The 26,621-nt window shown below is 39.0% G+C and overlaps 1 protein-coding gene across 4 annotated transcripts in view; it reads right to left on the bottom strand.

The window, feature by feature from the left end:
* The window catches only part of CTNNA3 (catenin alpha 3), a 1,852,175-nt gene that overhangs the window by 454,194 nt on the left and 1,371,360 nt on the right, over positions 1–26,621 (bottom strand). For all 4 annotated transcript variants that reach the window (XM_049856013.1, XM_049856014.1, XM_049856011.1 and 1 more), the window contains one exon: positions 5,775–5,975. In XM_049856013.1, coding sequence (XP_049711970.1) covers positions 5,775–5,975 — 201 coding nt within the window. The remainder of the gene's footprint in view (positions 1–5,774; positions 5,976–26,621) is intronic.

Raw genomic sequence — 26,621 nt, 5'->3', positions numbered from 1 at the left:
ATTTCAAGGAAAGCTGCTTGGAGGAAAGTTTGGAATTAAACATGTAAGATAAGAAAGATGTTTTTTCAAAGATGAAGCAAGAAACAATATGAAAATTTTAAATGATGAAATTAGAAGCTTAAAAAAAAAATCAAAACAGTTACCAGGGAGTCAATTCTGACTCATAGTGACCCTACAGACAGAGTAGGAATGTCCCATAGGGTTCCCAAGGAGCAGCTGGTGGATTTGAACTGCCAGCCTTTAGGTTAGCAGCTGAGCTCTTAACCACTGCACCACCAGGGCTCCAATAAGATGCTACTTACACAGAATTTTTGTTGTTGTTAGTTGCTGTCAGGTCAGCTTCCACTCATGGCGACCTTTCATGGTCTCTGGGACTTGTATGTCCTAGTTACATTTTCTGCCCCTGGAGGTTTATTGGCAGACATTTGAACCACTTTAGTACGTTCTGGTGTCACAAGTAAGTTGGTCTGTGCCATATTTGAGTTTTGAAATTCATTCATATGAGGGGATGCTTCCCAGAGGACTGATTGTGTGAAACTTTTGTGTCTTTTGGCTTCTGTACAATGAGATAAGGCTTGCAAGTATGTTTACTATTTCCTTTGTGTTATTGGGAAGGTACAGTTACTGGCATTTGGAAATATTCAAGTAAATGACTTATTTTTTGGGTGAAAACACCTCGTGATGCACTTCCTGGGCCATAAGACCGTTATGTTCCACAAATGTCATGTGATTCATAGAACATGGTATTTATATGGCCCACTTGAAATCAAACTGATAACAATTGTGTACAGCAAGTACAATGTTTATTTCTTATCTCATGTGTATTTTTGGAAAGCAGAGTAAGGTATTTTACTGCCCAAGTGAAACCAGGAAGTGTGATATACTTCCTGAGTCAAGGGATTGATATGTCCCACATGTGTGATGTGCTTCATGGGACATGGGGCCAATATAGCCTACTTGCAATTGGCACCCCAGTTTTCCAAATAATAAAAAACTATCAACAATGATTCAGCATTGGTTCCAATAGTGAAAGAACATGGCATCACCAAAACATCCTCCCCCCCCGCCAAAAAAAATAAAAATAATAACTCACCCAGGAAAGGGATAACAGGAAAAACACTGCCTGGTCTTGTGCCATTCTTGCAATTGTGGGTATGTTTGAGCCCATTGTTTCAGCTATTATGTCAATCCATCTCACAGAGGGTTCCCTCATTTTCATTGACTCTCTACTTTCCCAAGCATAATGTCTTTTTCTAGCTATTGATCTTTCCCAATGACATATCCAAATAAACAAATCAAAGACTCGCCATCCTTGGAATATACCCTAGAGAAATAAGAGCTTTTACAAGAACAGATATATGCACACTCATGTTCACTGCAGTACTGTTTACGATAGCAAAAAAATGGAAGCAACCAAGATGCCCATCAATGGGTGAATGGATAAATAAATTATGGTATCATCACACAATGGAATACTACAAATCAATAAAGAACAATGATGAATCCATGAAACATTTTATAACATGGAGGAATCTGGTAGGCATTAAGCTGAGTGAAGTTAGTCAGTTGCAAAAGGACAAATATTGTAGGAGACCACTATTATAAGAACTCAAGAAATTGTTTAAACAGAGACGAAAATATTCTTTGATAGTTACAAGAGTGAGGAGGGAGGGAGGGAGAGGAGTAGTCGTTAATTAGATAGTAGACAAGAACTATTTTAGGTGAAGGGAAAGACAACACACAATATAAGAGAGGTCGGCACAACTGGACTAAACCAAAAGTAGTTTCCTGAATAAACTGAATGCTTCGAAGGCCAGAGTAGCAGGGGCAGGGGTCTGGGGACCATGGTTTCAGGGGACATATAGGTCAATTGGCATAATCAAATCTATTAAGAAAACATTCTGCATCCCACTTTGGTGAGTGGAGTCTGAGGTCTTAAACACTAGCAAGCGGCCATCTAAGATGCATCAGTTGGTCTCAATCCACCTGGAGCAAAGGAGAATGAAGAACACCAAAGACACATAAGGTAATTATGAACCCACGAGACAGAAAGGGCCGCAAAAATCAGAGACTATATCAGCCTGAGACCAGAAGAACTATACTGTGTCTGGCTACAACCAATGACTGCCCTGACAGGGAACATAACAGAGAAACCCTGATGAAGCAGGAGAGCAGTGGGATGCAGACCTTGAATTCTCGTAAAAAGACCAGACTTAATGGTCTGACTGAGACTAGAAGGACCCCAGAGGTCATGGTCCCCAGACCCTCTGTTAGCCCAAGACTGGAACCATTCTCAAAGCTAACTCTTTAGATAGGGAATAGACTGGACTATAAGATAGAAAATGATACTGGTGAGGAGTGAGCTTCTTGGCTCAAGTAGACACATCAGGCTATGTGGGCAGCTCCTGTCTGGAGGCGAGATGAGAAGCCAGAGGGGGACAGAAGCTGGCTGAATGGACAGGGGAATAAACGGTGGAGAAAAGGAGTGTGCTGTCTCATTAGGGGGAGAGCAACTAGGAGTATACAGCAAGGTGTATATAAATTTTTATATGAAAGACTGACTTGATTTGTAAACTTTCACTTAAAACACAATTTTAAAAAAAAAGAGCCTCACCATCCTCACTTCTAGGAAGCATTCTGGCTGTACTTCCTTCAAAATTGATTTGTTTGTTCTTCTGGCAGTCAGTGGTATTTTCAATATTCTTTGCCAACAACGATTGAAATGTGTCAATTCTTCTTTGATCTTCTTTTTTCACTGTCCAGCTTTTGCATGTATATGAGGCAATTGAAAAGTACACCAACGTGACACTTTTGCTTCTTAACACTTTAAAGAAGTTTTTTATAGTAATTTTCCCAATGCGATGTGTCATTTGCTTTCTTGACAGCTGCTTCCATGAGCACTGATTGTTGATCCGAGTAGAATGAAATGATTGACAACTTTCGTTTCCTCATTACTTATCATAATGTTGTTTATCAGACTAGTTGGAAGATTTTCATTTTTTTTATGTTCACATGTAATCCATATTAAAGGCTGTAGTCTTTGACTTTCATTGGTAAATTCTTCCAATAGTGTTTATACAAAATAAGGCAGGATTATTCTATACTTATTATATTTTGTATACAGGTCATAATTTAGCTGGCAATTTTAATTAAAGTTGTGACTATTGCTGTTTTGTGCCAGCGAGTCTATTCTGACTCAATGTGACCCTACAGGACAGAGTAGAACTGCCCCATAGGATTTTCAAGGCTGTGATTGACACAGTGGCAACAATGAGCTCAAGCATAACAACGATGTAAGGATGGCTCAGGACCGGGCAGTGTTTTGTTCTATTGTGCATAGGGTCGCTATGAGTCAGAACTGACTCGACAGCACCTGACAACAACAACAAATCATTATGGAAGCAGGCTGTCACATCTTTCTCCTGTGGAACACCTACTAGGTTTAAACTACAGACATTTTGGTTGGCAGCTGAACACTTAACCACTGTGCCACCAGGGCTCCTTTTAGTTAAGAGTACATACAACTAATTAAGAAGAAAAAAGACTTCTCACTCCTGATTGAATGATAAGGTAGTCATGCTGGTTAGTCAACTCATAAGGTTACTAGCAATCAGGGAGGAATTGACAAACTTATAATTCAATGTGCAAATAGCTTCATTTCATTTTTATTTTCCGATTGCAGATTATCAGATTTGATTGTAAATAGAGTGCCCCCCAAAACACTACACCTTCTGAACACTTTAGAATTTCACTGCCACTTGTTTCTTTGCCTATGACAGATATGAACCCCTTCGTAGGGGGTGACTGTGGTACCTCATACAAACTTTGTAACCATAAGAAGTGTGTTCACTATGCTTTATTAATATGATTTAAAAACTGACATAGAGGCAAGGTGTAGTAGTTATGGTAGACTTTACCTATTCAATTACCTACAGGAAATTTTCTTTTGACGACAAAGAGAAAAACTGATCATTTTTGTTTTACTTAAAATTCCATTCTTAGAAAGTAGGAAAAAAAAAAAATCAGGGACAGAGATAACTCCGTACTTGGCATGGACCAACAAGAAAGTACTGTTTAGATTTAGTTTAGGGAATAGAGTATATACATATATGCAACACAATTTTTGGTGGTGCAGTGCTTAAAAGCTAGGCTGCTAACCAAAACGTTGGCAATTTGAATCCACCAGCTGCCCCTTGGAAACCCTATGGGACAGTTCTACTCTCTCCTATATGGTTGCTATGAGTCAGAACTGACTCGAGGGCAATGGGTATATGCAATTATATACACTCTCATTTTGTGAAAACAATTACTATGCATCCTATTTTGACAAGAGTGACTTTTGAGGGCTGGGCATAGAAATATAAACTTAATACCAAGAGTTGCAGATATACCTCCCCCATCTTTCCTCAGCAAATTTTCAATGCATGTCATTATTTCAGAAATAGTTTTATTGAGGTTATTGAGGAAACTATGTGCCAAGATTTGCCAGCCACTTTCTGCATCAACATTTCTAGAAAAACAACAAAACTAATTACCACTTTTCTGAAAACCTTGCTAAGCTTACCTCATGGCATAGGTTCTCAAGGCTAGTTTCTGGGAAGGGTATTCAGCTGTTGATGTGTTTCTCTCAATTTTAAGAATCACTTCCCCTCCAAAAAAAATTGCCTATACTAGACTCTTGTACTCCATTCACTAAACATTGTAGATACCTGCCAAATTTATTATGTCCCAGGCATAACGTAAAAAACATTCTATAGGAGGAATGAATTAAGCATGAAATTTCAACTATTTTAGGAACCATGAGTGTACCATCACTCCATGTTACCAAAACCAAACCCATTGCTGTGGAGTTGATTCTAACTCATTGCAACCCTACAGGACAGAGTAGAACTGTCACATAGCATTTCCAAGGAGGAGCTGGTGGATTCAAACTGCCGACCTTTTGGTTAGCAGCCATAGCTCTTACCCACTACACCACCAGGGCTTCCATGCTAAGAGGCACTTAATAAAATAGTTAAGCATTCACAAGGGGTTTTCACAGGAAAAAATTCTGTCATAAAGATAAATAAAAACAGTTTATTGTCCTCATTCAAATTATATCCATTGTTTGACAATCCATATGAATTAATTTACTTCTGTATGTTTCTTGGAGACATATTAACAATAGTGTCAAAATAAGAATGCCATTTTACTGAGTGACTCAAAACTAAGCATTTGCTGGCTGATTTTAGAAATATTAAGATGGGTGCTGTAACTAAAACGGAATTCTGGTTCTATATCTCTCAAGCAATCAAAGAAGATTATGTGCAAGAACAAAATGTTGTTTTGCAAACAGATTGCAAATGAAGGTAGAGAACATTTCTCTGAAAATATCGGACAAGCTTGCTCTGTTTAACACAAACCCGGAGGTACCAACCATACAGCTAAAAGAGGGTTTGGAGACAATTACATGCTTAATACCACATCTGAGCTAATTATAACTCCTAACAGCTCAGGCTTTAATAAACATTCCTAAGTGGCAAAGGCCTGTGGGTAATTTATATAATGCACGTATTTATAAAAGACTTCCTTTCCCCAATGAATATATTTACTTCTCAGAGATAAATTTCAAATCATATAACCATAAGATGCAAGCATCTATCAGATGATAGAGCAGTCTATTTCAAAACAAGCAATACAGGCCAAGAGCCTTTTTCCATATGGATGAATGTTTGATAGCTACGTAGTTTTGAAACTCAGGAACGGTGTCGCTGTTATTGGGGACTGAGACTTACCAGTACTTGTAAGGAAGTTAACATTTCTCATCACACCTTCAGTGTAAGCACCTGGCTCGTAACTGTCCATTTCACCTGTGACAATATTAGCCACTCTAGCTGCCCGTCCTCTGATAGCACCAGCAGCACGGTCCAAATTATCAGCATCCTGGTCCCTCAAGGCTATGATGCACTTGTTGACATCTTCCAGGATATGGCTCTCTGTAAGTAAACAGAACAAACTGGAGTTTTTTTGTTTGTTTTTTTTTTATCTCATAAATCTAATACAATCTATGCTGACTTCAGATTTCAAAGGCACTGCATAGTAGGAAAGGAGGACATCGGGAATGAAAAAGGAAAAATACAAACAATTTTGCTTACATTTCTTTAACAACAAAAATCCATGAGATGCAAAATTTTACATTACTTAAGAGTAATTTTTATAGATTACATATCATTTTAGATTCTAGTTCCATATAGATTAGATTTTAAATTGGAGTGACATTTAGGTGACAAAATAAGGAAAGTTTCTAGATTACAATAAAAATAGATAATGATGGAATACTTGAATTCTGAATAAAAGCAGCACTGTAATCAGTTGAATTCCAACACAAGCTGCAATTCTTAACCGAACTACCCAGAGCTATGTCAGATCTCACAGGTAAAAGTGTATAGTCCTAGAAGTTGCCAAATCTGCCCAAGACTTTAGACGCCAGCTGCAAGTTTGTGTGTGTGTGTGTGGCGGGGGCGGGGGTCGGGGGAGAGTCACAGGTCACCTGCACTTCTGACCAACCGGCTACAAATTTGAGGGTCCCTATTATTCCCTCAGAGTCCTCAGTGTTTCAGAGCTTGGGTGCTAACCAAAAGGTCAGCAGTTTGAATCCACCAGCCACTTCTTGGAAACCCTATGGGGCAGTTCTACCCTGTCCTATATAGGGTCGCTATGAGTCAGAATCAACTAGATGGCAGCAGCTTTGGTTTTATTACTCCCTCAAGATACCAGCTCTCAGCTTGGGGGTCCCCAAGACACCCAAATTTATGACTGACTAGCTACAAATTCAGGGGTTCCCACTACTAATCCCTCAGGACACTAGCAGCAAGCTAGGGGGTCCCCAGTAGAGCAGCGCTTCTGATCTACTGGGGTTCCTACAACCCACTCAGGTTTGATAACTTGCTAAAATGACCCACGGAACTCAGGAACATGCTAAACTTATTTTACACTTATATTGTAAAGAATACAAATCAGGAACACCATAGAGAAGAAACACATAGGGTAAGGCCTGGAAGGGTCCCCAGTGCAAAGCTTCCATGTTGCCAGGGATGACTTACACTCCCAGTACATCATTGTCTTTCGCAAATCAGGACTCTCAGTTTCCAGCGTTTTCATTAAGGTTTCATTACATATGCACGGTGGATTGAATCATTGGCCACGTGATGCAACTGAACTCACGCCCATGTTCCTTCCCTCCCCAGAAGTTGAGCTGATATCATCTAGTAGGTCTTCTAGTATGGCCAGCTGATTCTAAGCCAGCTCACTAGTATAAACTTGCAGGTGTGGTCTGGAGCCCTTCATGAATAACAGACACTCCAATAAATCATCAAATTCCAAGGGTTTAGATTTTATCTCCTAGGAACCTGGGACAAGACCAAATTCTCCAGATAAAGTAATTTTTTTTTTCTTTTTTACCTCGCAGCAATGTTATATAGACTATAAAACTCTTTTATAATATCATTCATCAGAAATATACAGAAAACTAAAACTACGGAGTTCCATTTAACTAATGTTCATTGACTTACAATAAGGTTTAAAACAATTACCAGAATCTTGTATTTTAGTAAATAATAAAAATACTTATGGAAAATATAATTTTTATATTGGCAAGTAGCGATATTGCAGTCTGTGAAAACATCTATACATAAAAAGAGTTTCTAGAATTATTGACTAATTTGAAGAAAATGAATCCTGGAGAAAGTTGCCCACTCTGGGAAGTACCTCCAGACCTTCTCCACTCTTTCCTCTTTGTATGATTAAGAGCACTGAAGACAGCAGAGTTATTATTATAGCACAACAGTATTTTGCTATAAAAATGATTAATAGTCCCAGATAAAACTCATAGAAGAAGCTAAGAAAATATGTGGGAATATCAATAGGCATGGGCAATGGCAGAAATTAAATTTAACTTCCTGGAAATTAAAAAGATACTAAAAAATTGGTGTTTGGCTTCTGATTTTACCATATAAATACCCACCCAACACCTCTAACTACTCTATTAATTACATAAAAACATGCACAGAAAATAAAAAGACCTCAATAATTCCAGAACGTATCATTAACTGTCTCACTTGATCGCTTCCTGCTTGAGTGTATATGTTGACTATCTGTATATAGGCTACTAAGGACAGGCATTCATAAAGCGATTTCCGTGCAGAGTCACATCTTCCTCTGATTGTGTACAGAATAAAATTCAAGCAATCACAGACTATGGGCCCTGGTGACCTTTTTAGACTTGACCCTTATCATTCCCCTGTAGGTCCCTTATGCTTCAGTTTTATGTATTTTAGGGTTTCCAAAATCTACCATGTTGCTCCACGCCATTGTTCCTAAGGGCATATAAGAACCTTGACTTGGACTACGTACTCCTATTGGCCTGCAAGCTCAGCTCTTACTATTCTTTCAAGACATTAGCCAAGCGTCTTTTCCTCAGGAAATTTGTACCACCTACTCATTTGCTGCTATAAGGAGACAAACTTGGTTCTATGTTGTTTTGGTTTTACATAAAATGTTTTATGTGCTTCAATTATTTTCTTCCTGTGTAGAAATAATGTACTTATAAAAATTACTCTAGAAAACATTCTAAGGAACAGAACTTTGTCTTATTCCTGGAGATATCCTCTCTAGTACCTGCTATAGTACTTGGCACTTTTAGGCCCATAAGAACATTTGTTGAATGAATAAACCAAGTCCTTTTGTAAGACACACCTGGGAACAGTAAATTACTTTGTCTAAATCTTAAATCATAGGTTATGAACATAGGTAGACACATTTCTGTGGCCTGAAATTCAGTCAATTTAACCCATATCAAAGACATTCAGGTTGTTTTGTTGGTAAAGGTTAAACACTGAAAATCTTCATTATAAATTCACTAGGGTTTTAACCTAATTTGTAGCATTCAGTTATGAACGTATCCTTAAGGCCTATAATAAATCCAGGCACGGTCCCATCTCAACAGAAAGCACATGTTTATAATTACCATCATATTTCCCCTGGAACTCAAGTACAAGTTTAAGTGCAGAAGGGATGATGATCATCAGTGGTTTTAAAAAGTTCACGGATGCCTGCTGTAATGGCACATTAAGAAGCCATTATTTTCCAAGCTTTTTTTTTTTTAAACAAACACATACAATATACAGGTCTACATATAGAGACATATTTTTGAAAACAATATATATATGTGTGTGTGTGCATGTGTGCACAGGGAACGTTTGCTGTGTGTGTGTGCGTGTGTGTACAGGGAACGTTTGCTGTGTGTGTGTGCGTGTGTGTACAGGGAGCGTTTGCTGTGTGTGTGTGCGTGTGTGTACAGGGAGCGTTTGCTGTGTGTGTGCGTGTGTGTACAGGGAACGTTTGCTGTGTGTGTGTGCGTGTGTGTACAGGGAACGTTTGCTGTGTGTGTGTGCGTGTGTGTACAGGGAACGTTTGCTGTGTGTGTGCGTGTGTGTACAGGGAACGTTTGCTGTGTGTGTGTGCGTGTGTGTACAGGAGCGTTTGCTGTGTGTGTGCGTGTGTGTACAGGGAACGTTTGCTGTGTGTGTGTGCGTGTGTGTACAGGGAACGTTTGCTGTGTGTGTGTGCGTGTGTGTACAGGGAACGTTTGCTGTGTGTGTGTGCGTGTGTGTACAGGGAACGTTTGCTGTGTGTGTGTGCGTGTGTGTACAGGGAGCGTTTGCTGTGTGTGTGTGCGTGTGTGTACAGGGAGCGTTTGCTGTGTGTGTGCGTGTGTGTACAGGGAGCGTTTGCTGTGTGTGTGTGCGTGTGTGTACAGGGAGCGTTTGCTGTGTGTGTGCGTGTGTGTACAGGGAACGTTTGCTGTGTGTGTGTGTGTGTGTGTACAGGGAACGTTTGCTGTGTGTGTGTGCGTGTGTGTACAGGGAACGTTTGCTGTGTGTGTGTGCGTGTGTGTACAGGGAACGTTTGCTGTGTGTGTGTGCGTGTGTGTACAGGGAATGTTTGCTGTGCATTCACTAAAGGTGCTTAACTGTAGAACGCAGAGCTATTCTTGCTCAATCCTGCAAAAGTGAAAAGGCAGTTACCAGAAAAAAACAATCAGCAATGCTTATTCTTGGGAGATTAATTGTCTAATAAACTCTGTGATTTCTGTTTAAATAAACTAACTACCACATACTATTTTTTTTCAGTAAATTTTGGAGAGGAAAAAAAGGTTAAAGAATATTCACTGACACTGAATTGAGTATTTGCCTCTTCTACAGAATGCTGATATGTATGCTTACCAATTTATTTCATTATTTAAAGCAGAAAATAAAAAAAATAACAGAGATTGTTCTGGGTCTTTCCTGTTTGGACTTATAGAAGGTTGCATGGTTATTGCTTGTGGATTGAATAACACAATCAAAAGCTGTGGCTTTAATTATCTTAATGAATTATATGGGTAAGGTCAATTACGAAAAGAAAAGTACTACATGAATATATGCAATGAGGGAAAAAAGTGAAATAAGTGGCAAGAAGCACACTAAAAAAAAAAAAAAAAAACTGTTGCCTTGAGTCAATTCTGACTCATAGCGACTCTATAGAACAGAGTATAACTGCCCCATAGAGCTTCCAAAAAACTGTTGGTGGATTCGAACAGCCAGCTGAATTGCTGACCTTTTGGTTAGCAGCCAAATGCTTAACCCCTACACTATCAGGGCTTCAAGCCAGATTTAATCTGAAGCAGCATGTTGGAGACGATGACTAAATGATCCCTGGAATTACTAAGATTAAATATAGCACAAAAGCATTAGGAGAGGTTTGCAAAATTTCCATTATTGTGACAGCTTCCCATTACCCTGAATATTTCAAAGAAAGCCAGCAACAGTTATTTGCAAGGAATTCTAAACTTAGAGTGTCTCAAAAAGAAAATAAAACATTGCATACCTCCCACATATGCACAATAACTAAACATTAAACTAACTTCTGAAACACAGTGATTTGTTTGCTATTCTTATTTCAGGTGAATTTAGTAGCTAAAGTGGTTTTCTGAATGGCTTGGGTTTTGTGTGTAGTTATGTGAACCTCAGTCCTTTAGGAAAGAAATCAACACCAGATACCTCATATAAAACTTCTTACTGCTGTATTAAGGTTTTTCTGATGAAATGAATTTACTTGTTAGACCCGGCAAAAAATCATTAGGGGCTCTACCTCTAATTTATTTTTTTTAACTGTAGAAGCAATCATTTAAAAAATGAGGTTGAAAATAATTATTTTATTACAGAACAAATACTTTTAGAATTATAAATGTTTTGACATATTAGGTAGATTCATATTTCGAGTTTCAGCGTGTCAGCATTTGATTTGGACGGAGAGGTGGGATGTCCTAGTACAAATCCTGTGTGCACCATTTTAGGAGCAGAGAACTGCTTAACCACTGGCAATTTCAATCAGTCATATTATAGCCTTTATAAGATGCAAAGGGTGATTTCTATTATGTTAGAAAATAGTAATAAACAGGGCAATGAAGGCACTAGCCTTCAACTAAAAGGGACTTCATTGTTGCAAACTTCTCTGGCTAACTCCATTTTAAATTATTGCAGCAAGTGTAGCAGGATGAGGTTTTTTAAATGCATTTATTTATTTATTTATTTCTTACTTCTATGGTTTTTTCACAATGAAAGCTAGAATTTGAAGGTCAGGTTTATTGCACCTGGGAAAGTAGGAAAAAAAAAAATCTAGTGAGAACAAAAAGTTAATTTATTGGTTTTAGATCTCCAAAGCAGAATTTTATATAAATCTATAAACCGGAGAAGAGACTGAAAGTAGAGTCACATTTTATTTGCAAAAGCTATACTTTGTTGAGAGGTAAAAGGTTTTCTTTTAAGTCCCAAAGCAGGGGTTTGAATATATCAATGGCAAAGCCTAAAGTAGTAGAGAGTTTATGCTGTAATCCATCAATTGGGAAAGAATACACCATCAACAGTTTCCTCCCCTAGTACCTAGATGCTTAAGACCTAGACCCTGAGGAGAAAAAAAAAGAAGACGACAGGGGGATTTGATTATTTCTTCTTAAAAGACTGAGTTATAAGCCAAAATTGTTTGAACTACCTTAAATTAGCAAGATTAAGATTTTTGCTTCCCAGTGGTTATGAGTCCAGAGAATTAAGCTAAGTTTAAATACAAGAAAATAAGGTTCCATTTTTATACACTTGGTTCTATAGCAGTAAATTTAAAACCCATTATATAAGAAACAATACAAATGTACAACAAATAAAAACTGGAATATAATAATTTTTCTTTCTGTTTTACCAAGACCATGAAAATGAAAAGCAAATGCACCAGTACTCAAGTTAATTTTCATTTATGTATATACTTAAAGATGGTCAATATTTCTGTTTGACAAAAAGAATATGATCTTGATGATTGGTTTCCCACATTAACAGCTAACCCACAGAAAGACGTAAGCAAGTACTACTCTGCGAATAAAGGACAACCCTAGTACCACAATGGTTAAGTGCTCAGCTGCTAACCTAAAGGTCAGTGGTTTGGACCCACCAGCAGCCCCATGGGAGAAAGGACCTAGTGATCTGCTCCAGTAAAGACTCCAGCCTAGGAAACACTATGGGGCAGTTCTACTCCGTCCTGTAAGCTCACTATGAGTTTGAATTGACTTGAGGACACACAACAACAACAAAAACATGTAGCTAAAGAAGAATGTGGCATCAGGATTGGAGGAAGGCTCATTAACAACCTGTGATAAGCAGATGACACAACCGTGGATGCCTGCAATGAAGATGGTTTGAAGCACTTACTGATGACGGTCAAATACTACAGCCTTCAGTATAGGTTACACTTGAACGTGAAGAAAACAAAAGTCCTTACAATTGGCCCAGTAAAAAATATCATGATAAATGAAGAGGAAATTGAAGTTGTCAATGATTTCATTCTACATGGATCAACAATGTTTATGGAAGCAGCAGTTGAGGAATCAAACAACTTATCAGACTGGGCAAATCTGCTGCAAATGACCTCCTAAAGTTTTTAAAAGCAAAGATGTCACTTTGATAACTAAGGAAGACAGAAGAATTGATACGTTCAAATCGTGGTGCTGGCAAAGTATAGAATATTGAATACACTGTGCACTGTCAGAAGAACAAACAAATCACTCCTAGAAGAAATACAACCAGAATGCTCTTTAGAAGTCAAAATGGCAAGACTTTGGCTTGCTTACTTTGGACATATCATCAGGAAAGACCAGTTGCTAACGTCATAGAATAAATATCCATACTCTGAAAAGACAGCTGGAGCTGGGAATAAACTGAACTCCATGTGGTGGAATCCAGTAATTCAAAATGGCCACTCAGCAGTGACATTTTATAGGAGAACAATGAATGATACTTGATTGGTATTTACAAATTTAGATCATTGAAAGATATTACTTGATTGGTAATCACAGGCTAAGATAATCGAAAGGCATTACTGGATTGGTAGTCAATCATTTTAAGGCAGGGCTTCTAGTGACCAGTTCTGTAAGGCAATTGGTTAAAATGGTATAAGTGTCTTTCTTAGATTAGTTACAGCGCAGCAACTACACGGATACTTGACAAGGAGGGGTCAAAGTGTAGTTATGTCATCATTACCAGACATTCCTCTCTTAGCAACAGGAAGGAATGTGGCTGCCTCTAGGGTGAAAATGGAACCTCAAACAGGGAATTGCACCCAATCCTCAAATTGGCCATTTCAGATCATATCAGGCGCCTCATTTTTTTTTTTTTTTTAATTCCCTTACACACTAGAGAAGGACATCATGGTTGGTAAAGTTGAGGGTTGGTGAAGGCAAGGGAGGCCCTCGGTGAGACGGATTGAAACAGTGGCAGAAAAAATAGACCAAAAACATAGCAATGATTATGAAGATGATGCAGGACTGGCAAAAGTTTTTGTACGTAAGGTCCCCATTATAGGGGCAGACTTTACGGCAACCAACAACAACATGTAGCTAAGTGTACTGTTACTGTTACTACTACCAGTTGCCATTGCTAAAGGTAAAAAGCTATAAAAGTTTTCATCCCTTTTCACATTATTGTCAAAAAAGACCTAGTCCTCCTGTCCATTAGCAAACAAATCTTAAGTAATAGCAATGGATATGGCTCAATTAGCAGCTGCTCAGACCAAGGGGAACCTGCCCCCTCCTGTCCGTTATCCTCAAAGTGCTGCATGTAGCTCAAGCCACTCAAACCCAGTTTGCTGAAAAAATACAATTTGTCTTACTGCACCTGAGCGCCATGAGAACATATGTAGTCCATAATATTTGTATACACTTCCTAATGAGAGATGGTACAAAAGGTTCCACCTCCCTGTGTTTGGGGAGCTTAATTTGAGGTTTACACCTCCTTGCCCTTTGTCTGAATGCTTGCAATAAACGTTCTTCCTCCCTCCTCACCTCGGAGTGTCTTTATTGACGAGAAGCCACACCAGGCAGGACCTCCTTTCCTCTATCTTCTCTCCCCAACCAAGGTCATACTGGTTTTGAAACAGGCAGGCTAGGACAAGCAACCCCACAGCATCTGATTATGTCCAGACCATTTCCTGTGACAATTGGGAAAAACAGCTCCATAAAAGGCTGCTAGAGTTTCAGATTACCTAAGACACACTTCTCTAAAGTTGTTTTTCAGAAGCAGCCGGATAGAACCAGTCCCAGGGACATGCACAGAACATTCACCTGTGACTGCTGTACGACCTTCTACTAGGGACAGCAAGAGGCTGCACCCGTAGCTGGGAATCGAACTCGGGGAGTGAGAAACTGCGCAGGTGTGACACCACATAATAAGTACTGCCAGCCTTCCCAGAAGCCTTTGTCACAGACTCCATCTTACCGGCAGAGTGCGTGCAAAGATAAGGAACTAAAGAGCCACGTCGGACTGCTTATGCCAAAAAAGGAATTATTTGATATCCTAGCAGCTGATTTGCTATTACCCCACTTCCTTTTCTTAGGGAACAACAAAAGCTCAAGACAAAGACTTGTGCACGAGAGTAGCCTGCAAGAGTGCTATACACTTGGCTGCTGCCCCACTGCACAGTGCTTTTATTTTCTAATAAAGGCTTTCCTTTCAAAAATCAGCCAAGTCTCCTGAGTAATTCTTTTCCTGTGGGCAAGACAAGGACTCTGTATTTGGGGTCCATGGGTCCCAGACCGTAACAGTTTTAGGAAATGTAGTTACTATAAAAAGTCAATAAGGCACAATTCCTATTGCAAACAGTTTACAATCTAGCAAGCAGAAAGAACTATTTCCTTTCATTATCTGTTATTCTACCCACAATGCAATAAAAATCAAAATAATAGACAGGCGGGGTCAAGGTGTGGTAATAGCCAGATGCTTTCTGCCTACCCTCTTACAACAAAGACCTGAAAAAGCAAGTGAAACAATTATATTTATGACAACTTAGGAGCACTGAACATCAAAGGCAAAGTTAGAAAACAGACTGAGTGGCAGGGGGAGAGACGATTCAGAGTAGAAAGGAGTTGCCAGACCTCAATAGTCTGGATGCCTCAGGCACCAATCCCGGTTGTAGCTGCAGCGGGCTCATAGTAGAGTTCGGCCACAGTTTCTGCATGGAGAAGCAGCTGGCTGCGCAGCCAACTCACACCTCCACAACCAGAGGAGAATGGTGTTCTCGGCAAAAGCAAACTACTTGCATATATTCTACTGTGTCCCCTGCTCCCTAGTCAGCTTCAGTGGCTGTTGATTTCCCTGGACTTGAGATAGGCCCTGTTAAGCACCTACGGCCATCCTCACAGCCTTGGAAAAGGAATCTATTCACAACTGGGGGAAAAGATACTTTGTCAGCTCCACTAATCTGGGGAGTTCAGGACAGAAGCGGCTCCTGTCCAGGCATAAGTGGTCCGTAGAGTTTGAATACCTTTCCCCTCAGCATGGACCTGTGTGGGCCTATTTCAGGAGAATAGGCCCTTGTTGGCAGACTACAACTGTTTCAGCTTTGCGGTGGAGAGGTGGGTGTTTGATGTTTCACATCATTTTGCCTATTAAACAGGGTCCTCACCTACCAATATCAGGGGCGTAAGGACTCATGGCTCCACTTCGGTTACCCAGCCACCCGCGACAGGGTTCCAAGGATAACTGATACCTCCCAGTCCCTACAACCAAAAACCTTAGGTGCCCATAGTCCATCTGCAGAACCACCCACATGTAAGCTCTAGGGAAGAGGGACGAGCTTTCCTCAGAGACACTGGGGGGAAGATTCTCAGCCCTGTGCCTTGTTCAAAACATGACCCTTGCTGCAACCATATACAGGTACCTACACCAATCACCCCTGCCCCTCTAAGAGTGTAAGACAGAGTCTATACCACACAATTGATGACCAGCTATCTGGACACCTGAACAGAATTCACACAAGGAAAGTGAATGGACTCCTAGGCTGATATACCTGATAACAGCTCTAGCCATCTGGTGACAGGATGTCAGAGCTCCAAAGGTGAAAATAGTCAAGCTAGCTCACTCAAGCAACCCATTTGGGCTTATCAAAACAAAACAAAACAAGAAGCTAGGATATAGTATGCAAACATAAAATGAACCAATACGATAACTAATAGATGGCTCAGAGACAACAGTCAATATCAAGTCACATAAAAAAACAGACCATGATCACCTCAACAAGCTCTCAAAACAGAGAATCAACAAATCTTCTGGATGAAGGTGCCTTCCTAGAATTACAAGATGCAGAATTCAAAAGATTAATATACAGAACTCTTCAAGATATCAGTAACAAAATTACGAAGGAGATCAGGCAATACGCAGAGCAAGCCAAGGAACACACAAAGTAGTTGAAGTAATTAAAAAGCTTACTTAAGAACAAAATGAAAAATTTAATAAGCTGCAAGAATCCACAGAGAGACAGCAATCAGAAATGCAGAGGATTAACAATAAAATTACAGAATAAGACAACTCAATAGAAACTCAGAGGAGCAGAATTGAGCAAGTGGAAGGCAGAATTTGTGAACTTGAAAATAAAATGCTTGACTCCAATATATCTGAAGAAAAATCCGATAAAATAATCTAAAAAAAATGAAGAAACATTAAGACTCATGTGGAACTCTATCAAGAAAAATAACTTACGAGTGATTGGAGTACCAGAACAGGGAGGGATAACAGAAAATACAGAGACAATTGTTGAAAATTTGTTGGCAGAAGACTTCTTTGATATTGCAAAAGAAGAGATCTATCCAAGATGTTCATCAAACTCCACATAAGGTAGATATTTAAAGTCACAAGACATATTATAATAAAACTTGCCAAAACCAAAGATAAAGAGAGAATTTTAAGAGCTGTTGTTGTTGTTAGATGCTGTAGAGTCAGTTCCGACTCATAGCGACCCCATGAACACCAGAACAAAACACTGCCTGGTCCTGTGCCATCCTTACAATCGTTGTTATGCTTGAGCTCATTGTTGCAGCCACTGTGTCAGTCCACCTCGTTGAGGGTCTTCCTCTTTTCCGCTGACCCTGTACTCTGCCAATCATGATGTCCTTCTCCAGGGACTGATCCCGCCTGACAACGTGTCCAAAGTATGTAAGACACAGTCTCGCTATCCTTGCCTCTAAGGAGCATTCTGGCCGCACTTCTTCCAAAACAGATTTATTCATTCTTCTGGCAGTCTGTGGTATATTCAATATTCTTCGCCAACACCGCAATTCAAAGGCATCAACTCTTCTTCGGTCTTCCTTCTTCATTGTCCAGCTTTCACATGCATATGATGTGATTGAAAATACCATGGCTTGGGTGAGGTGCACCTTAGTCTTCAGGGTGACATCTTTGCTCTTCAACAGTTTGAAGAGGTCTTTTGCAGCAGATTTGCCCAATGCTAAGTGTCTTTTGATTTCTTGACTGCTGCTTCCGTGGCTGTTGATTGTAGATCCAAGTAAAATGAAATCCTTGACAACTTCAATCTTTTCTCCGTTTATCATGATGTTGCTCATTGGTCCAGTTGTGAGGATTTTTGTTTTCTTTATGTTGAGGTGTAATCCATACTGAAGGCTGTGGTCTTTGGTCCTTATTAGTAAGTGCTTCAAGTCCTCTTCACTTTCAGCAAGCAAGGTTGTGTTATCTGTATAACCCAGGTTGTAAATAAGTCTTCCGCCAATCCTGATGCCCCGTTCTTCTTCATATAGAACAGCTTCTTGGATTATTTGTTCAGCATACAGATTAAATAGGTATGGTGAAAGAATACAACTCTGATGCACACCTTTCCTGACTTTAAAGCAATCAGTATCCCCTTGTTCTGTCCGAACAACTGCCTCTCGATCTATGTAAAGGTTCCTCATGAACACAATTAAGTGCTCTAGAGTTCCCATTCTTCGCATTTTTATCCATAGTTTGTTATGATCCACACAGTCAAATGCCTTTGCACAGTCAATAAAACACAAGTAAACATCCTTCTGGTATTCTCTGCTTTCAGCCAGGATCGATCTGACATCAGCAATGATATCCCTGGTTCCACATCCTCTTCCGAAACCGGCCTGAATTTCTGGCAGTTCCCTGTCGATACGCTGCTGCAGCCATTTTTGAACGATCTTCAACAAAATTTTGCTTGCGTGTGATATTAATGATACTGTTTTATAATTTCCACATTCGGTTGGATCACCTTTCTTGGGAATAGGCATAAATACAGATCTCTTCCAGTCAGTTGGCCAGGAATCTGTCTTCCGTATTTCTTGGCAAAGACAAGTGAGTACCTCCAGTGTTGCATCTGTTTGTTGAAACATCTCAATTGATATTCCATCAATTCCTGGAGCCTTGTTTTTCACCAATTCCTTCAGAGCAGCTTGGACTTCTTCCTTCAGTACTATCGGTTCCTGATCATATGCCACCTCTTGAAATGGCTGAATATCAACTAATTCTTTTCGGTATAATGACTCTATGTATTCCTTCCATCTTCTTTTGATGCTTCCTGCGTTGTTTAATATTTTCCCCATGGAATCCTTCACTATTGCAACTTGAGGCTTGGATTTTTTCTTCAGTTCTTTCAGCTTGAGAAACACCAAGCATGTTCTTCTCTTTTGGTTTTCCATCTCCTTGCGCGTGTCATTATAATACTTTACTTTGTCTTCTCAAGACGCTCTTTGAAATCTTCAGCTCTTTTACTTCATCAACTCTTCCTTTTGCTTTAGCCACTTGACACTCAGGAGCAAGTTTCAGAGTCTCCTCTGACATCCATCTTGGTCTTTTCTTTCTTTCCTGTCTTTTCAGTGACCTCTTGCTTTCTTCATGGATGATGTCCTTCCACAACTCCTCTGGTCTTCGGTCACTAGTGTTCAATGCATCAAATCTATTCTTCAGATGGTCTCTAAATTCAGGTGGGATATACTCAAGGTCATATTTTGGCTCTCGTGGACTTGCTCTGATTTTCTTCAGTTTCAGCTTGAACTTGTTTATGAGCAATTGATGCTCTGTTCCACAGTTGGCCCCTGGCCTTGTTCTGACTGATGATATTGAGTTTTTCCATCGTCTCTTTCCACAGGTGTAGTCAATTTGATTTCTGTGTGTTCCTTCTGGCGAGGTCCAGGTGTGTAGTCACCATTTATGTTGGTGAAAGAAGGTATTTGCAAAGAAGAAGTCGTTGGTCTTGCAAAATTCTATCATTCAATCCAGCATTGTTTCTATCACCAAGGCCATATCTTCCAACTACTGATCCTTCTTCTTTTGTTTCCAACTTTCACATTCCAATCGCCAGTAATTATCAATGCATCTTGATTGCATGTTCAATCAATTTCAGACTGTAGCAGCTGATAAAAATTTTTTATTTCTTCATCTTTCACCCTAGTGGTTGGTGTGTAAATATGAATAATAGTCATATTAAATGGACTTCTTTGTAGGCGTATGGATATTATTCTATCACTGACAGTGTTGTACTTCAGGATAGATCTTGAAACATTCTTTTTGATGATTAATGCAACACCATTCCTCTTCGACTTGTCATTCCCAGCATAGTAGACTATATGACTGTCCCATTCAAAATGGCCAATACCAGTCCATTTCAGTTCACTAATGCCCAGGATATCAATGTTTATGTATTCCATTTCATTTTTGATGATTTCCAATTTTCCTAGATTCATACTTCTTACATTCCATTTTCCGATTAATAATGGATGTTTGCAGCTGTTTCTTCTCATTTGGAGTCGTGCCACATCAGCAAATGAAGGTCCCAAAAGCTTGACTCCATCCATGTCATTAAGGTTGACTCTACTTTGAGGAGGCAGCTCTTCCCCAGTCATCTTTTTAGTGCCTTCCAACCTGGGGGGCTCATCTTCCAGCACTATATCAGACAATGTTCCGCTGCTATTCACAAGCTTTTCACTGGCTAACGCTTTTCAGAAGTAGACTGCCAGGTCCTTCTTCCTAGTCTGTCTTAGTCTGGAAGGTCAGCTGAAACCTGTCCTCCATGGGTGACCTTGCTGGTATCTGAATACCTGTGGCATAGCTTCCAGCATCACAGCAACACCAAGCCCCCACAGTACAACAAACTGACAGTCACATGGGGGATTTTAAGAGCAGCTAGGGATAAACAAAAATTCACCTACAAAGGACAGTCAATAAGAATAAACTTGGACTACTCAGAAGAACCCATGCAGGCAAGAAGGGAATGGGATGACTTATATAAAATATTGAAGGAAAAAAAATCCAACCGAGAATCATACATCCAGCAAAACTGTCTTTCAAATATGAAGGTCAAATTTGGACATTTCCAGATAAACAGAATTTTAGGGAATTTGTAAGAACCAAACCAGAACTATGAGAAATACTAAAGGGAGTTCTCTGGTTAGAAAATCAATAAAATCAGGTATCAGCCCAAGACTAGATCACTGGACAGAGTAAGTACATGTAAACCCAGACAGGGAAATCACAAAAATAAATCAAGATAAAAAAAAGTTCAAAACAGGGAAACAGTGATGTTATCATGTAAAAGAAGCCAACATTAAAACAATAAAGAAGGGCTAAGAAATGTAGTCATAGATCTTTCATGTGAGATTAAAAGAAGGTGTCACAAAGAAATAAAAGTTAGGTTTAAATTTAGAAAAATAAGGGTAAATAATAAGGTAACCACAAAGGAGACAAGCTATCTTACACATCAAAATAAAATACAAGAAAAAAAGAGACTCAGCAGAAACAAAATCAACAACAACGAGTATGAGGAAAAGACAAGATATAAACTGTGCAGCACAAAAAATTAAGTGGGAAAAAGAAACTGTCAACAACACACACACAGAAAAAAAGACATCAAAATGACAGCATTAAATTCATACCTATCCATAATTGGACTAAATGCACCAATAAAGAGAAAGAGAGTGGCACAATGGATTAAAAAAAAGATCTGCCTATATGCTACCTACAAGAGACACACCTTAGACTTAGAGACACAAACAAACTAAAACTCAAAGGAAAAAAGAAATAACCAAGCAAACAATAATTAAAAAAAAAAAAAAAAAAAACAGCAGGAGTGACAATAATAATTTCTGACAAAATAGACTTTAAAGTTAAATCTACCACAAAGGATAAGGAAGGACACTATGTAATGATTAAAAGGACAATATACCAGGAGGATATAACCATATTAAATATTTGTGCACCCAATGGCAATGCTGCAAGATATGTAAAGCAAACACTAACAGCACTGGAAAATGAGATAGACAGCTACACAGTAATAGTAGGAGACTTCAACACATCACTTTTGGGGAAAGACAGGACATCCAGAAAGAAGCTCGATAAAGACACAGAAGATCTAAATGCCACAACAAACCAACTTGACCTCATAGACATAGACAGAACAATCCACCCAACAGCAGCCAAGTATACGTTCTCCTCTAGTGCACATGTTCTCTAGAATAGACCACATATTACGTCATAAAGCATGCCTTAGCAGAATCTAAAAAATTGAAATACTATAAAGCATCTTCTCTAACCGTAAGGCCATAAAAGTAGAAATCAATAATGGAAAAAGCAGGGAAAAGAAGTCAAACACTTGGAACCTGAAAAATACCCTGCAAAAAAAAGACTGTGTTATAAAAAACATTAAGGTTGGAAAAAAGAAATTCATAGAATCCAGTGAGAATGAAAACACTTCCTATCAGAACCTTTGGGACACAGTGAAAGCAGTGCACAGAGCTCAATTTTTATCAACGAATGCACACACCAAAAAAGAAGAAAGGGTCAAAATCAAAGAATTATCCCTACAACTTGAAAAAAATAAAAAAGAGCAACAAAAGAAATCCTCAGGCACCAGAAGAAAGCAAATAATAAAAATTAGAGCAGAATTAAATGAAATAGAATACAGAAAAACAACAGAATTAACAAGACCAAAAGCTGCTTCTTTGATAAAATTAACAATATTGATAAACCATTGTCCAAACTGACAAAAGAAAAACACGAGAGGAAGCAAATAACCAAAATAAGAAATGAGATAGGCGATATTACAACAGACCCAACTGGAATTAAAAGAATCCTATCAGATTACTATGAAAAATTGTACACTAACAATTTTTTTTATTAACTTTTATTGAGCTTCAAGTGAACGTTTACAAATCAAGTCAAACTGTCACATATAAGTTCATATACACCTTACTCCGTACTCCCACTTGCTCTCCCCCTAATGAGTCAGCCCTTCCAGTCTCTCCTTTCGTGACAATTTTGCCAGCTTCCAACTCTCTCTGTCCTCCCATCCCCCCTCCAGACAGGAGATGCCAACACAGTCTCAAGTGTTCACCTGATACAAATAGCTCACTCTTCATCAGCATCTCTCTCCTACCCTCTGTCCAGTCCCTTTCATGTCTGATGAGCTGTCTTTGGGAATGGTTCCTGTCCTGGGCCAACAGAAGGTTTGGGGAACGTGACCGCTGGAATTCCTCTAGTCTCAGTCAGACCATTAAGTATGGTCTTTTTATGAAAATTTGGGGTCTGCATCCCACTGATCTCCTGCTCTCTCAGGGGTTCTCTGTTGTGCTCCCTGTCAGGGCAGTCATCGGTTGTGGCTGGGCACCAACTAGTTCTTCTGGTCTCAGGATGATGTAGGTCTCTGGTTCATGTGGCCCTTTCTGTCTGTTGGGCTCTTAGTTGTCGTGTGACCTTGGTGTTCTTCATTCTCCTTTGATGCAGGTGGGTTGAGACCAATTGATGCATCTTAGATGGCCGCTTGTTAGCATTTAAGACCCCAGACGCCACATTTCAAAGTGGGATGCAGAATGTTTTCATAATAGAATTATTTTGCCAACTGACTTAGAAGTCCCCTTAAACCATGGTCCCCAAACCCCTGCCCTTGGTCCGCTGACCTTTGAAGCATTCGGTTTGTCCCGGAAACTTCTTTGCTTTTGGTCCGGTCCAGTTGAGCTGACCTTCCATGTATTGAGTATTGTCCTTCCCTTCACCTAAAGCAGTTCTTATCTACTAACTAATCAGTAAAAAAAAACCCTCTCCCACCCTCCCTCCCTCCCCTCCTCGTAACCACAAAAGTATGTGTTCTTCTCAGTTTATACTATTTCTCAAGATCTTATAATAGTGGTCTTATACAATATTTGTCCTTTTGCCTCTGACTAATTTTGCCCAGCATAATGCCTTCCAGGTTCTTCCATGTTATGAAATGTTTCACAGATTCGTCACTGTTCTTTATTGATGCGTAGTATTCCATTGTGTGAATATACCACAATTTATTTATCCATTCATCCGTTGATGGACACCTTGGTAGCTTCCAGCTTTTTGCTATTGTAAACAGAGCTGCAATAAACATGGGTGTGCATATATCTGTTTGTGTGAAGGCTCTTATTTCTCTAGGGTATATTCCGAGGAGTGGGATTTCTGGGTTGTATGGTAGTTCTATTTCTAACTGTTTAAGATAATGCCAGATAGATTTCCAAAGAGGTTGTACCATTTTACATTCCCACCAGCATACACTAACAATTTTGAAAATCTAGATGAAATGGATGAATTCCTAGAAACATACCACGTACCTAAACTAACTTAAACAGAGGTAGAACAATTAAATAGACCCATAAAAAAAGAAGAGACTGAAGAGGCAATCAAAAAACTCCCAACAAAAAAAAGCCCTGGACCGAAGGCTTAACTGCAGAGTTCTACCAAACTTTCAGAGAAGAGTTAACACCACTACTATTAAAGGTATTTCAAGCATGGAAAAAGACGGAACACTCCCAAACTGATTCTATGAATCCAGCATATCCCTGATAGCAAAACCAGCTAAAGACACCACACACACACAAAAAAGAAAATTACAGACCTACATCCCTCATGAACTTAGATGCAAAAATCCTCAACAAACTTCTGGCCAATAGAATACAACAACATATCAGAAAAATAATTCACCATGACCAAGTCAGATTCATACCAGGTATGCAGGGATGGTTGAACATTAGAAAAACAATTAATGTAATCCATCATATAAATAAAACAAAAGACAAAAATCACATGATTTCATTAATTGATGCAGAAAAGGCATTTGACAAAGTTCAACACACACTCATGGTAAAAACTCTCAGCAAAACAGGAAGAGAAGGAAAATTCTTCAACATAGTAAAGGGCGTTTATACAAAGCCAATAACCAACATCATCCTAAATGCAGAGATTCTGAAAGCATTCCCATTGAGATAGGGAACCAGACAAGGATGCCGTTTATCACCACTCTTATTCAACATTGTGCTGGAGGTCCCAGCCACAGCAATTAGGCTAGATAAAGAAATAGAGGGCATCGAGATTGGTAAGGAAGAAGTAAAAGTATCTCTGTTTGCAGATGACATGATCTTATACACAGAAAACCCTAAGGAATCCTCAAGAAAACTACTGAAACTAACAGAAGAGTTCAGCAGAGTATCGGGATACAAGACTAACATACAAAAATCAGTTGGCTTCCCCTACACCAAGAAGAAGAATATCAAAAAGGAAATCACCACATCAATACCATTTACAGTAGCCCCCAAGAAGATAAAACACTTAGGAATAAATCTAACCAGAGATGTGAAAGACCTATACAAAGAAAACCACAAGACAGTACTGCAAAAAATCAAAAGAGGCCTACATAAGTGGAAAAACATACCTTGCTCATGGATAGGAAGACTTAACATTGGAAAAATATCTATTCTACCAAAAGCGATCTATAGATATAATGCAATTCCGATCCAAATTCCAATGACATTTTTTACTGAGATGGAGAAACAAATCACCAACTTCATATGGAAGGGAAAGGGCCCCCAGAGAAGTAAAAGCATTACTGAAAGAGAAGAACAAAGTGGGAGGCCTTGTTCTACCTGATTTTAGAACCTATTATACCACCACTACAGTAGTTAAAACAGCCTGGTACTGGTACAACAACAGATACATAGACCAGTGGAACAGAATTGAGAATCCAGACATAAATCCACCCACATATGCACAGTGGATATTTGACAAAGGCCCCAAAGCAGTTAAATGGGGAAAAGACAGTCTTTTTAACCAATGGTGCTGGCATAACTGGATATCCATCTGCAAAAAAAAAAAAAAAAAGAAACAAGACCCATACCTCACAACATGCACAAAAACAAACTCTAATTAGATCAAAGGCCTAAATATAAAATCTAAAATGATAAGGATTATGGAAAAAAAAAAAAAAACAGGGACAATGTTAGGTGTCCTAATACATGGCCTAAAGAGTATATAAAACATCACTAACAATGCAGAAGAGAAACTAGATAACTGGGAACTCCCAAAAATCAAGGCTGGGAAAAGGTTTTTAGCTATGACATTTCCAATCAGTGCCTGATCTCTAAAATCTACATGATACTGCAAAAACTCAACTACAAAAGAGAAATAACCCAATTAAAAAATGGGTCAAAGATATGAACAAGCACTTCACTAAAGAAGACATTTAGGTAGCTAACAGATACATATGGATATGCTCAGAATCATTAACCATTAGAAAAAGGCAAATCAAAACTGCAATGAGATTCCATCTCACTCCAACAAGGCTGGCATTAATCCAAAAAACAAAAAATAATGGATTTTGGAGAGGTTGTGGAGAGACTGGAACATTTATACACTGCGAAATCAATTTGGCACTTCCTTAAAAAGCTAGAAATAGAAATACCATACAATCCAGCAATCTCACCCCTTGGAAAATATCCTAGAGAAATAAGAGCCTTTACACGAACAGGTATATGCATAACCACATTCATTGCAGCACTGTTTACAATAGCAAAAACCTGGAAGCAACCAAGGTGTCCATCAACGGATGAATGGATAAATAAATTATGGTGTATTCACACAATGGAATACGACGCATTGACAAAGAACAGTGAGGAATCTGTGAAACATTTCATAACATGGAGGAATCTGGAAGGCATTATGCTGAGTGAAGTTAGTCAGATGCAAAAGGACAAATATTGTAAAAGACCACTATTATAAGAACTCGAGAAATAGTTTAAACAGAGAAGAAAATATTCTTTGATAGTTATGACAGTGGGGAGGGAGGGAGGGAGAGGGGTCTTCGCTAATTAGATAATAGATAAGAACTACTTTAGGTGAAGGGAAAGACAGCACACAAAACAGGGGACGTCAGCACAACTGGACTAAGCCAAAAGCAAAGAAGTTTCCTGAATAAACTAAATGCTTCAA

This window comes from Elephas maximus, chromosome 16 (assembly GCF_024166365.1).
Source record: "Elephas maximus indicus isolate mEleMax1 chromosome 16, mEleMax1 primary haplotype, whole genome shotgun sequence".
NCBI lineage: Eukaryota > Metazoa > Chordata > Mammalia > Proboscidea > Elephantidae > Elephas > Elephas maximus.
This window is presented reverse-complemented; position numbering and strand designations above follow the sequence as displayed.